Source organism: Manacus vitellinus, unplaced genomic scaffold, assembly GCF_001715985.3.
Source record: "Manacus vitellinus isolate BGI_N305 unplaced genomic scaffold, ASM171598v3 scaffold_1_pilon, whole genome shotgun sequence".
In the NCBI taxonomy this organism is placed as follows: Eukaryota; Metazoa; Chordata; class Aves; order Passeriformes; family Pipridae; genus Manacus; species Manacus vitellinus.
In genome coordinates this window covers 48704840-48719940 of record NW_021939396.1, presented here as the reverse complement: position 1 = coordinate 48719940, position 15101 = coordinate 48704840, and the positions used below count along the sequence as shown (strand labels likewise).

General features: G+C 35.7%; 1 protein-coding gene across 2 annotated transcripts in view; it reads left to right on the top strand.

The window, feature by feature from the left end:
- Nucleotides 1-1237: 1237 nt before the first annotated feature.
- The window catches only part of LPIN2 (lipin 2), a 36651-nt gene continuing 22787 nt past the window's right edge, over nt 1238-15101 (top strand). Inside the window, exons 1-4 of one of the 2 annotated variants that reach the window (XM_018081219.2) lie at nt 1238-1578; nt 6679-6879; nt 9134-9229; nt 12647-12945. In XM_018081219.2, the coding sequence (XP_017936708.1) occupies nt 1492-1578; nt 6679-6879; nt 9134-9229; nt 12647-12945 (683 nt within the window). In that variant the 5' untranslated portion in view covers nt 1238-1491. The remainder of the gene's footprint in view (nt 1579-6678; nt 6880-9133; nt 9230-12646; nt 12946-15101) is intronic. The other variant, XM_008925531.3, reaches the window with a different exon arrangement.

Below are 15101 nucleotides of genomic sequence, written 5' to 3'. Positions count from 1 at the left end.
CACACATGGTGAGAGAATGATGAACACATAGGAGAAATCTGAGTGTGTCTAGTAATTCTTAATATCCTTTGGCGATACTTCTTGTGTTTACTAACAAACCAGTAGTTTTTCCTGTGAAGAACCTCGTTAAATATGAGCTTACTCAGTGTATGGTGAAGGGCCCAGAGATTGTAGCAGCTTATTGCAACCTTACTGCAGACATAGCAATCCCAAGACTCAGTTTAGGAGTTTGTAATTGAAACTGATTTAGTTTTGGCTTTGAGTGTAGTTCATTAATTATTTTGGAAACCTACAAGCCTTTTGGTTGCATCCAATAATGTGATTCACTGTCCTTGCATCAGAGTCTAATACGTGAATTTACTTAGAGGAGGATAGAGTGGAGTTAGTAATAGGGTCCTAGATTATTTTTTCAACTTGTAATTCTCTGCAGTGTTCTGAGTAGACACTCTGTAGCCCCCTGGGGGTGGGAAAGAGATGCGTGAGTTTAGGGTAATGAGAATGTGCCTATGTTGAGGGAATATAGATGGTCCTCAGAGAGTGTCTTTCCCATTCAGGGACAGAATTGTTTCCTTATACTACTACTCTTTCTCAGTTATTTCACCTATTCATTATATTATTTAGGGAACTAATGACGTTTCACAATTCCTCAGATCAAAAATTAATTCTTATTCTCAGTCATTGAGCTAATTATACAAAAAGCTTGTATGTATTGTCCACATGCTCAAATTATGCCAAGTTAACATTTCGGTTTAAAGAAAGCAAGAAAATTTTCACAGGAAAAAAAGTTTATTTTGGTTTTTTATGGCAAAGTATAAACTTGATACCAGGTCAATTATCTCTTTACTATTATAATGCAGTTTCGAAAAGGGGAAAACAGCCCACAAACACCAGACCTTGAAATGTCAAATTTGTTGTGTCAGACATGACTGGCTACTGCAGTGACGCCATCGGCAGAGGGATGCAGCACATGGAGAGGCAGCAGACAGTCTCGAATTAGGTGTGCACAGGCTGAACTAGGACTTTGAATGCTGCTACCAGTGGTAGAAGTTAAAACAGTGGGTGGGTGAAAAGTCTCCAAGTGAGCTATTGTAGACTTTGCTTAAGAATCATTAACTAAATCCCTGTTTTCGTGGGAGCTTCAGCTGAAGTCACGTGATGTCATGTAAACCAAGATCATTACCTATCAGTGCAAACATATGGCAAAGTCTGCCCATGTTATTACTTATCTCGAAGCACCCAAGGGGGCTGTGACATTTCAAGCAAAGCCTATTGGTGAGGAAGTTTCTAAGCGAGCCTTCTTAAAGAAGCACTTCCTTTTTAATCATAGTACTCCGTGGGAAAGGATATCAAACAGTGTTCTCTAAGAGACAGATGATTTACATAATTTTTCTGCTTCTGTGGAAAGAGAAGAAATGCTGCTACACTATTCTGTTATGGCTGTAATTTTTGCATTTGCCTGTATTTTGGAAAGTTAGTTTCCAGTTTTCTGAGATGCATTTCTCAGAAAATAATGTTTCTGAAGATGACTCCAATAGAAGTGATGCTGCTGTCCATGAAAAGGTTCCTTCTGGAATCTTGGTGAGTTTGATAGATTTATTGCTAAGTATGAGTATGTAATTTCCTGTAGCACAGTTTAAAATTATGAAAATTGACCACCTATATTTAATAGTATAGTGGAAGACTTTACTTAGGCATTCAACACTTACTTTGTTTCCCATTTTTGTTCCATAAGTACTCTGTGCAGTACTAGGAGGAATCCTAAAACCTCAATTAAAATCTTTACTTAGGAGCAAAGAGGTTTTTGTTGAGTAGACCTGATGCTACTCTTTGACAGAGTCGTTTTTCCCCCCAGTCTTTTCTTGGTACAAAATAGAAACTAGTAAAACACTTGCTAAAGATTTTCTCTGCTTAAGGAAAGCTTCTGCCTTATAAATCTATATACATGCAAATATAGGCAAAATGAGATAAGTTGAGGTAAAGCACTGCTATGCTTGGGTTTTATTTTGTTTTCCTACCTAAGCTCTTGAAACAAATACAACTTCTTTACTGTGTACATCATGTGGCATTAGACTATGATTTAATCCTCTAAGTGTATCTCAAAATAAATGGGATGTATGAATATCTACTTAAATGCAGCTAACATCTGCATTTAAGTAACTTTTTTTTGGCAGTGATTGTTAAAATTCAAACCCTCTAAAACTGTTACTCTGTAGAGCAATCTGATAGCTTGCCTTTGAGTAACTTGCACTCTTCTTTTTTTGTTGTGGAACTAGAGATTTATAGTATTCACGTTCATATGGGTGCACTTGTATCAAAAGTGTTGGCGTTAAGAACACAAAAACTGCAGATCACCATTACTAAAGCAGTACTCTAAATGCACAGAAAACAAATTTGTGGACAGGCTTTTGATTATATCTTGCCCTTGTATATGTATATTACTGAATAACATTAAAAAATTGTTGAAGAAAACATGTTGGTCCTGGGCCAGCCAAAATAACATCTTTGTTAATGGTACAGAAATATAATTCCTATCCACAAAACCTCTCGCTCAGGTTATGCTAATGTAAGCATTTCCTGGTAATGAGTTTTGAAAATTCAGCTGTCTGTCATGTTGGGCATGTTAGATGCTTACTCTTAGGTGGAGTACTGTTTAATCATAATTTCTGAGAGCCATTCTATTCCTCATTGCTGTAACATGAGGAAGTCAACCGGCATATGCAGGGTTAATTTTAGTTTAACTGATTCAAGTATTTTGTAGATGAAGGAACAGAATTTTAATTATTGAACTTTTAAAGTAGATATTTTCTTGTTTTGCATTTAGTTTTATGCTGTCCGAAAAAGAAAGACAAAGAACCAAAGCAGTTTCAGTTTCTGCCTTTTGCACTGTAATGGCTTCTGGCCAGAAAAAAAATATTTTTACGATATGACAGAGAGATTCCTTTTCCCATTCCAGTTACAGCTGCATTTAGGTTAGTAGTATTAACATATTCAGCTGTTAGAATTTTTGCACACGAGGTAGTATTGCCTAAACATTCAAAAACCAATCTCTCTGGAGCCTCAGAAATCACAAAGAGTGTTTGTATGCTTTAAGACCTCTGACATTCATAGCCTTTTAATTTACTATCGGAGAAGAATAAGTAGTAGTGAGCTGCGTTAACTTTAGCTTTTATTCAGAGTTCTGAATTTGACTGCATCAGGCAGTGTATAGACTCTGGATGCCAAAAGAAATAAAACTTAAAAGCTAAACAGTATGGTGAAGTACTACTGCATTGCCCTTTCTTAACTTGTCTTTTCCATCAGGCTTCTGTCTTGAATTTCGGAACTGGAAATTCTTTTTAGGTTCTTACAGCAGGTTATGAAGGCATACTGCTCTCTGCTTTCAAGGGAACATTTAAGAAATTTTTATTAAGCGTGAAATAAATAGTGTTATCAAGGAGATACTTTGTCTTCCTAGTTATTCTGTGATCAGGCTACTTCTGTTGCATTTCCAGGAATTAACACAATAACGCTTTACGCTTTTCTTCTCTATAGTCAGATTCAGTACTGCTCACCACAACTTTTCCAACAATATACAATAAAATTTAAGAAAAACAAACCCAAACAAAACCCAAACCAAATTCTAACCCCCAATTTTAAAATCTCCCAGCTCTTTTGACATTTGAGATAAAATCACCTGTTTCTCAGGTATGTCATGACACTTCATTTCTATTGGATCATTTTCTTTTTACAGTTTGAACCTTCTTATATAACATGTTTATCTTACAAAGTGAACCATTATGTTAAAAGCTGAACTGCAGCATGATAAGCAATAATGTACATTAGTTTATTACCTTTATCCACAATTCTGTTTACTTATCATGTACAAAACAACGTTTGCATTAAGACTTGGATCATAAAAAGCTTCTTTCCTAATAAGAAATATTTTTAATACTCAGTAGGTTCAAAAGTTCATGACTTTTTCACATGTAAGAGTGAAATAGGTAAGAACTGTCACATGTAAGAAGTTATTTAGTTTATATATGATCAGAAAAGTGGCTGTGCTGTGAGCTACAGCAATGTAACTGATACCTGTAGAAGAGATAATATCGCTACAGAATATTCTTGCTACAGGAAAGCAAGAAGATATGTAAAATGGCTGAATACTTTGGTCTTGTGTAGGTTTTTCGGTCATTTTCTGTGATTAGACAAGGTCAGTTAGCATATATGTGACAAAAAACTAGATTATTTATCATCCGAACTCAGTTCTTGGCAGATGGTGTGAAATTATGATCTTTTTAAAAGTCGCTACTTAAATCCTAGAGAATTCCTTGCTAATGCCCACTTCTCAAATCCTGTTCGTTGACATGAAATATATGGAATGGAGATTCTATTAAGGACTTTTATTCCTGATTGTGTCAAACATTTTCTTTAACAAATTCAGTCTCTTGGATGACATGAAATCAACTTTTCTTTGTAAACTAATACCATAGATCGCTCTTGGAAGAGGCCAAGATGTAGCCATGAATGATTAATGACAGTGTGTTAGAGAATTTTTTCAGAAGATTGAGATTAAAGATGACTGTCATTTTGGGGGAAAATTAATTGCTTAAACAGTAAAATAGAGATATTGCTACCTCTCTGTCTTGGGTTACAGTTTCATAGATGCAGCAAATGCCTTACTCATCAAAAGGAAGATGTTCAGTTCCCTGCCTCAGCCTCCTTTTTTTTCTAGCTTTGTGGTGCTCTGTACTTCATGGCTCTGGTGTTAGTCACGTTCTTCTTTGTGAGCTAATCTAATTTGTTAACCCACTGAAACAAACAGCACAAAACAAAAACAAAAACAAAAAACCACAACAACGAAAAAAAAACAAAACAAAAAACACACAAAAAACCCAACCAAACAAACAAAAAGGTAGACTTCTGCCAGTTGTGCTGGTGAGCTCGGTGAGCTAAAATCAGCTTATTAAGAGGGTTAGATGAGTAAAGGTTGAAGTGAGACCTTCCCTTTTTAGCAAATGAGCTATTACTTCACTAGCAAGCCGTCAATTTTTATAGTTGCACATGAAGCTACTTAGAGATGAAATTGAATTAATGACTGATGTTGATAGAGAGTCCATCCTGCTAATCTCATTAGTCACTCAATGGCAGTCTGTTCTTTTTATCTTCATTAACCCTATTGTACAAAAGCTGTGGGAGAAAAATTCTCTAGCATGTTACCTAGCATAGTCATTCTGTGGATAGTTTTAAAACAGTTTTAAATCTGTATTGGAAAACCCCCACCTTCCTTTGTAAGTCTTGTGAAGAGGAAGGAATTTTTTTTTCAAAAATATAAATATGACTGGGTAGTGTATGAGGAGCCTGAGATGGAGAAAAATATTTCTGGAGCTGCTCTAACTCTGTGAAAGTAGTTTTAGATTTCTTGCATGTTTACAATCATATTGGTACTGTTAGATGCCACAAAAGTGAATTCCTTTTGAGTGAATGCGAAATATCCTGCTTTACTGCAAGGAAGACTCTGAAGGCTCAGAACATAAATAATTGATTAATTACCTGCATAATGAAAACAGTATCAGTAGGAAGAACTCTTGTAGTGCAGTACAATTTTGTTTAGAAGCATTAAGAAAAATCCTAAACCTTGTTCAAAGACTAATGAAAATAGAATAGCATATCTATGGTGAGTTTCTATTTTTTTTCCTAGACATATTATCCCAAAATAGACTTTTTACAATTTGAGTCCTGATAAGTGTTCAGCATTTTGTGTCTTGCTTGTTGGCAGTGGCTCTATGTTCTCCCAAATAATATCCTTAACTTAGCAGGCATGCAGTTGCTTGGAAGTTTTTGAAATAAGCTTGTAGCAGTCTTTTGAGTGAGAGGCAGGAGATGGTACAATGAGGAAGCATTGCACTCAGGTTTCAATTAGAACATTTTCACCATTTTCCCTCCTCTTTTATTAAAACTCTGATGTTCTGAGAAGTCTTTAGACTTTTCCTTTCTTACTGACAGTCAGAGTTCACATTGTATTCTTATTCTGAAAGACCTGCACTCGGTCAGAATTCATTCATGTACTGAAATATTTTTAATGGATTAAACAGAATATTCAGTAAATGATTTTGTGCTCTTGTTTATCCTGTTTGACTATAGCATAATCTTGTTAATGTGTATCTCCTCGCTCCCATTACATATTTTGATAATTTCTCCAAGGTGACTCAGCTGTTTTTAAAATACAGAGCTGTAAAGGAAGAGCTACATGCAGTATGCTCTACATAAGTTTTCCTGACTTCTAAGATTTTTTCACATCCTTATGTACAGTTACCTCCATTTTCAATAAAGGATCATTTGTATTAAATAGGCAGTCCTCAGAGAACGAATTTTTCTTTTTAGCTTATCTGAGTTATTAACTTATCTGAGCAACACCTCTAGTCTTTGAGGTCTAAAAATGACTTGGTTCAATTAATCACAGATTCAAGTTGATAAACTATTAAGAATAAGATTTATAGCTCTGGAGACTTTTGCTAATAAAAGAATTGTCTCAAAGTTCTGTTGACTCTTGAAGACATTCATGTAAAGCTTGTTACAATAGTCAGAGTAACTGATAAATGACGTTGCACATCTATTTAAATGATTTTAAAAATCAATTTAAAAAAAATTTTAATGTGTTTTAAATGTACTTACTTTTTTTTCTTTCTTTCTCTTCCATAGTCTCAGACTATGAACTACGTAGGACAACTTGCAGGGCAAGTCCTGGTTACTGTGAAGGAGCTGTACAAAGGCATTAATCAGGCAACCCTTTCAGGATGCATTGATGTCATTGTGGTCCGGCAACAGGATGGTACATACCAGTGTTCTCCTTTCCATGTCCGATTTGGGAAGCTTGGTGTACTGCGCTCTAAAGAAAAAGTGGTAAGTTCAGAAAGTGGGCCAAAACAAAGTTTTGAACACCAGTGCATTCTCTTTTTTTCCCCTCTTTCTTCCTTCCCCATCTCCCCACATTCCCAGTTAGAAGGCAAATTTAGGACAGAGCAGTTGCTCATATATGCAGTATAGAGCGGTAGTTTTGGAATGCAAAACAGAACTTCTTGTGGTAATCCAAGGACTGTGCAAAAAATACTGTGAAAGAAAAGCTTTGACAGCTCTGGAGCTTTGGAGAAAGACTAATACAAACATACAGACTTCACAGTCTTAAAATGTTTACATGAAGCTATTTATTTACTTATTTAAGTATGCTGGGAAAGAAATGCTTAATGCTATTTAACTAATTACACTTTTGAGTAGCTGAACCAAATTTGAGAGGATTTCGCTTCTGGGTACCTCTAAAAAGCTGTTGGATAGTCACAACATCTACTTTTGGTACGTGCTGTACTTGACTGTCAGTGCAGTTCTCCAGTTTTGCTTGCGTGGATGACTGCTGCTTCTGGCTCCCTCCATCCTTCGAGTTACCATTCATACAGTTCTCTCAATAGTCAGTTGAATGTTTGTTACTGCATTGTGTATGCATTCTTCTCTGACATATTATGAGGCCAACAGCAATAGGTAGTCTTAAGATGTAAGGGAACACAAAGTATGCATACCTGTGCTTCAACTTAAGATATATACTGGTCTCCAGAAAGCAGCATGAGGTATAGGTGCTAAAAGTAGGGATGTTTGTCTGTCTAAATCAGCATAAAAAAAAGGGCTTTTGTTTTTAACCCATGTTGCTGAATTGGAAATTCAAGAAAATATTTTAAGAATAAACAGTGTCCAGTAGTGAAATAAGTATGATTTTCAGATCAAAACCATTCAGTTCTTTTGGGGAAGAAAGAAAAGCGGTTATCTTAAGGATTTGGGTATAATCCTCATGCGTATTTGGTTATTTACCTATTATTTATCATCTCCCATGACTTGGTTCCCTTGACTAATGGTTTTATTCTTATAAATGGGAGAATAATGGAGCAGATTAGGATACATGGATACTGTCTTTCATAGCACTGCGGTGGTATGTTTGTCTTTTTTTCTTGGCAGTCCAGATGCTTATCTTAAAATTAGTTCCCTTTTGGTTTTGACTGTCCATTTCCTGTCATGGTAACTGATTAAGAACATGAATTCACATCACAATATTCATATCACAGTACTAGTTGGCTTGGGGTACAATTTCTTCTTATGTATTGTCAGGAAACTAGAACTTGAGTAATGTATGTGTTGGATATCTCATAACTTGGTCTCCTTTTTTCTAAATTATGCATAACCTGAAATGTCATTGACATTTTCTGCAGTAAGGCAAGTCCATTGTGTTTCTACCTGACATGTAGTAAATTATTTTTACTTAGCTAGGCTAAATGCAAATATGCAGATATCTTTAGATAAGCAGATTTACAGAAGAAAATAAGATAATTTTTGTCTGGAAATTGAACACATCTTGTTTGGAAAAATTTGTAATGGAACTTACCTGGATACCTAAGATTTCATAAAGACGAGAAAGTAAAGTAGCTGTACATTGGTTTTAGAAAGACATTTGTTTTTTCTTTTGTTTCACACATGTGGCGAAGAATAATCTCTTCCGCCTGTGCAATGTAATCTAAGTTAAGGTACCTTTTTAGGATAATAAAAACATTCTTCTCTTACAAAAGTAGTATGGTTGCAGAAGAGTTGTGGTCCTATGTCATATCCCATAAACTCATGAGCAGGAATATCTGGAACAATAACTGAGTTGCAGAAATAATTGTGGCAAGTCTCTATCAGCTTCAAACAAAGCCTGCCTCCAGGAGGCTTCCAGCTGGAACTTTTGGTATTCAGGATTCAGATTCATACCAGGCCCCAACTCAGATTGAGATTTAAATATATGAACAGTCTCAGTCATGCTTCCATGAAATGAAGACTAGATCAATGATTATTATTTATGCTTCTAGCTCTCCAAATTACTTGAACAAGATTCTGTCTTTATATGTTTTTAATTTTTTACTTATTTTTCTTGTTAGGTGTTAGGCTGTCTGCTAGGAGCATGATGTATTTTGCAGGTGAACAAACTAAAGACCATTTTTATAACAGACTTGTTTCAGAAAGCAGAGAGAGGAGAGACAAGATTATATAATGGAATAAAGTTTACTCTCAGAGCTAAGTGGGCCATGAGGCCAGTGCTTTCCCCATGATGACTTATTTACAATAAATTCTCTTTCCACAGATTGATATAGAAATTAATGGCGATGCTGTTGATCTTCATATGAAACTGGGTGACAATGGAGAAGCTTTCTTTGTACAAGAAACAGAGGAGGAAAATGTAAGGGCTTTGTGCTTGATGACTACAATGCAGTAGTAACAAAGTAATGTGTTAAAAATGCTTAATTCAATGTTGTCAATATCATAACTTCTATGAAAGCTAGATATTCTGTGTCTGAATTTAACATCATTTTCATATGCTGCCAAGATGTTTGATGTTTTGTACCATTTTGCTACCAGTAATAATAATGTAATGAATTATTTTTATTAGAACATTTTTTGAAAGATGTGTTGAATTTTTTTATTTTGTTTTAGTTTATACATTCTTATTGCCTGAAGTTATTCTCATTGCAGAGTCTTACAATAATTTTTGCCTCAAGTTCTTATAGCTGGTGCTACTGGCCTCTATTAATAAAGGTAGTCTATTTTTTGGCACATTTTTAATTTGTATTACAAATTTTTGTCCAGTTTTTTACAATTTTATTTATAAAACTTCCACCATTTAAGGATAACTTCTTTGACTTGAGAATTCCTCTTGTATTATTATACAGTAATCAATTTCCCAAGAACCTATTGCAACTGGAAGCTAATGAGCCTCTGAAAAACAGGAGTAATGCTTCATTTTTAGTCTGATTTTCTAAGGATATAAGAGCTATGTAATCACAGTATTGGTCAGTCCTGAGCATTGCTTTTGATCACTTTTGAATCTGTTGGCATTTTTCAGCAAGACTGACGGAAAGAAGTTCTAAATGCAAAGTTCCAAAAGGTTTAATGAAAATAGTCAGTTCGAAGAGAGAGGGGGAAAAAAAATTGTGTCAGTGAAGTTAAAGATGAAGTGTTAACTTCCTGTTGTTATTAGGAATCAGTCTTTCAAGGAAATGAGCTTGATCCACTTTTGAGTTTAGGGTGCTACTTGTTTACTATGAAGGATCAGAGGAAGCTCTCATATTGAAAGGAGTTAAATATAATTTAAAGTGGAAGGAGAAAATAAGCATTAAGACCCCAAATGATAACTTGGGGTAGGGATTTATAACATGTAAGCAAAAGGAAGGTTGGGTTCTCTTTTAGCATACACCATGATTAAAATAAAAACTGAAAGCAGTTTTTTATAGATGCAGGCTGTCAGAGATTGATGGGAACTGACCGGTCTTATGACTTTCAGAAAGCCAGGGTGATAACCACTGCCTTTGTCCCCAGTGCAATGCTTTAAAGGAGCTATTGCTGTTGCACTTGCTTAGTTTTAATTTTTAACAAGAGTGCCTTATCTGTGTATAATGTGTTCTTGAAAGCTGGTAGTTCATGCTGAAACTATAGATCGGGTTTGCTACAAAGCAAAACAGTTATTTTTAGTGCTTTTGGACATTTTTTTTTTCTGCAACTGATCAACATGTCCTTGATGACCTCTTGAGGCTATGCTTAAGGTATAAATCATAAAGCTCCCATCGATTTTTTTTTTCTTTTTTTTTTTATGGATTCAGAACTATTCTTTCAAAAGGTCAGTCTTTGTGCTTTTCACATCTTCACATTCAGAACCAATATCACTCATCTCAAGCCATGTAAATCAGGACTATTTCTCAGCCAGTTTTCTTTTAACTTTCCCTGAGGGTTTCTTTTTTTGTTATCCTTCATTATTTATCACTAATTGTGTATTTATTTTATTATATTTATATTAGGTGCTATCATTTTTTTTGAGATTTTTCACAATGCAAAATCTGTTTGTCATGAGTGCCATATAAAGCTGTATTTTATTCTCCTTTCTCCACTTCACTGCACAACCAGTGGAACAAAATTTGGTCTGTAACTCTTACCTCAATGGAAAATTTGAATTTAGTATTAAATAATAGCAGATCAGACTTTGAACACATCAAAAGTATGATCAGTGCTCTGGCTGTTTCTGATCATAGTGTAGTTCCTGACTAATCTTCTGCATAAGAGTCCTGTAAAGTAACAGGCATATTGTAATTACTTCTATTCTAGACCATGAAATTGAGTTCCATAACTTTCTCTCCTCTCTGTGTAAATTCCATTTTCTTCTACTTTTGTTCTGCTTTGTCCCTTCACAGTGTGTTTCTTTCAGTCTAGATGTCACTGCCTTTTAAGTTTCCTGTTATGATGCAAATAAACCTAAAGCTAAAGCTTTTCCTTCAAAAGGCAGCGGGTTGTAATTAATCGAAGGTTGGTTGGTTGTATGTTGGTTTTAACCTGAGTAAGTTATAGCTGAGTTTTTCTCTTTGAATGATACTTTACATAAACAGTGCCTGACATGGGTGACAAAACTGAATGCACCTTCACCAATTTTGTGGTGAACTCCCACTGAGCTGGGAGGAGATGTAGACTGGTCAGAAACAAGAGCCATAGAACCAACTTGGCAGGCTGGGAGACTGGACCAACAAGATTCACAAGGTTTAACCAAGATACATGTGAAGTCTTGTGTGTGGGTTGGAAGAATCCTGCGCAGCAGTACAGCCTGGGATCTGACTGAAATGCGTCGCCATATCACCTGCCTGGCAGTGTGTCTTCACAGCAGTGAAGGCATATGTGTCCCAGGCTGCATCAGCAAGAGCACAGCCAGCAGATGGAGGGATGTGGGGTTGTCCTGCTTAGCCTAGTGTGTGTTAGATCAAATCTGGAACACAGTCCTGGTCTCCCCAGTTCAGGAGAGGCATGGAAAATTGGAGGGGACCCAGTGGAGAACCACCAAGTTGATCAGAGGTTTGGAGACATTGAAATAGAAAGAAAGGTTGCTGTAACTGGTTGTGTTGAGCCTAGAGAAGACTCAGGGGGATCTCACTACAGTCTTACAGTACCTATGAGATAGTTATAGAGAAGACAGAGGCTCTCTTCTCAAGGATGCCTAGTGATAAGATGGAGCAAAGGACATAAGGAGAAAATTCCAGCTGGATATAAGAAAAATCCTTCACTGAGATTAAGAACACTATAACACAGGAGTAGTTGTCTTGAGAAGTGATAGACACTCCCTCACTGTAAATACTCAATCTTTGGCTTGACAAGGTCCTGGATAACCTAACCTGAGGCCCTGCTTTCAATAGTACATTGGACCAGATGATCTCCAGATGTCCCTTTCAACCTAAACCTTTCTAAGAATCTGTTTCAAAATAAATAGCAGTGGATTTAATTAGCTTTTTTTATTAACACATTTACTGAGCATGGAACTGGTGTGCTTAGGGGCAGATAATTTCAGAAACATTCCACTGACTGGGTATGTGCTTTGCTGGCAAAATCAGTTGTTTGTGTCTGGTACTGTAAGAATACTAATATGCATTTTTATGAACTTTTTGTAATCACTCTAGTGAACTTGGTTCCTTTCAGGATTTCAACTTCATACCACTGGGATGCTGTATGATTTCATGTTTAAATATAGACACAAGGATTAATCTGTAGTTGACAACTATCCTGTGTGCACAAAACAAAGTAAAAAAAATATCCTAGTCTTTTTTGTCTTTTTTTTTTTTTTTAGGAAAAGGTTCCTGCATATTTGGCAACATCTCCAATACCCACTGAAGACCAGTTTTTTAAAGACACTGACAATCATTTGAAATCAGTTGAAAATGAGAGGACATGTGCAAACTCAGAAATTCTGCACTCTACAGAAACAGAGACTGTATTCACCCCAGGTTCTGTGAAAAAGAAAAAAAGAAGAAGAAAGAAATACAAACAAGATAGCAGGAAGGAAGATCAGATCTCTTCTGCTGGGACTGAAGAGATTTTCGAAATGGAAATCAGCTCAGATGATGAAAAAAGTGTTCAACCCCTAAGGTAAACTCTCAGATAGTTGCTGACTGCTTTCACTGTTATTGCTGAACATTTAAAAAGTCACTTGTACATTTCCTCCATGCAAGCAATGCATAAGTTTTGGTAGGCTCTGGCTGGGCATTTCCTCAAGCAAACAAACAAAATTCCAAACTGGTATCTTCCAAATCTTTACAGAATCCTTCAGGTTGGGCCATTTTTTTATGAACGTGAAATGTAGTTAAGCCCATTCTGGTAAAGAAGTGTTGTCGCAATCTGTTGTGTCACTGAGAAAGTTCCAGTGTAATTTCTCTGATGAGGCAGAGTGATCTTCTGGTGTGTTTGGTAACCTCTACATAAACTGCAGCATGGAATGCCTGTAGTACACCACATCTGAATTTGACTTCTTTGTAACTTAAAGTTTACTTTGGCAACTTAAAACTACATAAATGAGTGTTCCTTCACATTAGTAAAGTCAATTCTTTACATGTGTTTAAAGAGGAGGGAAAAAAAAATTTTAGTCCTATAGTTTGAAGTGGATAAACTATTAGTAAAGTGGAGCTTGTGCTAAAGTGGTAGCACATACTAATAAGCTGAAGAAGTTTACATGAGTAACAGGAAAGATTAAGATAACAGAAGAAAGCTATCAGGCATATAAATCCTTAAAATCTGGGGAAGGCCTATTCACCAGGACTTAGTTTTCAGAGAAAGCTAGCTGTTTTATTGGACAGTATTGTTGTTAGTTGTACTACTGTCCGAATCAATTGAAGTTCTGATCTGGGAATTGCAAGAATGTTTTTGTGTAAGAGAATAAAGTATAACTGAAAAAACTCCTTCAGGGTCTTCAAGGAAGTCTCAAATTTACTAAGTAGCAGCCAAAAAGGTTAGTGGAGCAGGAAAACATGAATCTGTTGTCACACCTATGTCTAATAAAATACACCAAACAAAATCTGGATTTTGGATAGATGTTTCCTAGAGTGTCTGTGTTTTTCTTAGTTCATTTGCCTTATCTTATTAATGTCATATTTATGTCAATGAATTGTCATTTAGATATTCGCTGCTCTGTTTAAGTCTGGAAATTGGCTTTTTGTTTGGTTTGAGATTTTTTCCTTTTTTTCCAGTGTAAGAAAAAGAACACCTTTGGTCAGTCTTCAGTGTGTGATTATTAAGACAACAATAACTTGTCATATTGAAAACGTCAAAAATAAAAATAACCATCAGGTACAGGAAGAAAGAAAATATAACCCATGAATCATTTATTCTTTATTCAGTGTATCAGTGTATCATTACAAATGGATGAAGCATTTAGCCATGTCATGCTAGTAATGACTGTTTTCATCCAGTGTTTAGAATTCTAATGGCTATTCTGGCAATTATCTTACTTGAACTAGAGATGAATAAAAAATTGCAAGTTTGACCGAAGTGTCAAATGTTTAGTCATAGCTGAACAGACCATGGTCCTTTCGTAAAGGTTACTCTGGTTTTATTTTTTTGTAGCCTTTAGAATGAAAGATTTAAAAAACTTTTTATTTGTAAGCTTCATTTTTTCACATGAGTAAGCAGAAACAGCAGTAGAAACGTATTATTGGACACAGAACAGTTCATAGTCTGAAAAGAAGATTTTGTAAAAGAATGCTGTTTTCTTGTGAATAGCAAGTAAATGAAGGAGTGAAAAAATATATTGTAGTGGTGGAGGCCCAGAGACAGTAGATTTGTGGCTCTGTGTCTGTTAGACAGTAGTCTGTAGCTCTGAGTTCATTTACTGTCATTTCCGTGGGCTGCCAAGGCAGGAAATAAAGTGCCTTGCAATAGGCAGACACTTGTTTTCTTTCCAGCTAAAGATACAGTTGTGAAAGCATTCATAAGATTTCTTTTCAAACCCTGTGGGTATGTAAGGTGATACCAGTGGGTTTGTTTTCTTTGGGATTTTGGTGGTTTTATTGTAGTGGTTTGTTTTGGGTTTGGTTTTTTGTTTGTTTGTTTTTAGTTATAAATGAAAAAAAGGAAGATAAGAAATAGAAACTTAACTGTGATTAGACATAGCTTCAGATTTCAAAGTGAAACTAAGAAAGGAAAAGGGAGGCTGATGTTCTGAGAGGAAGGTCAAAAATTCGGTCACAGGTGCCAGTATGTAATGTCTTATCTAGTTCTATTCTTATAAAGCAGAAAACAAGCTGTTTCCT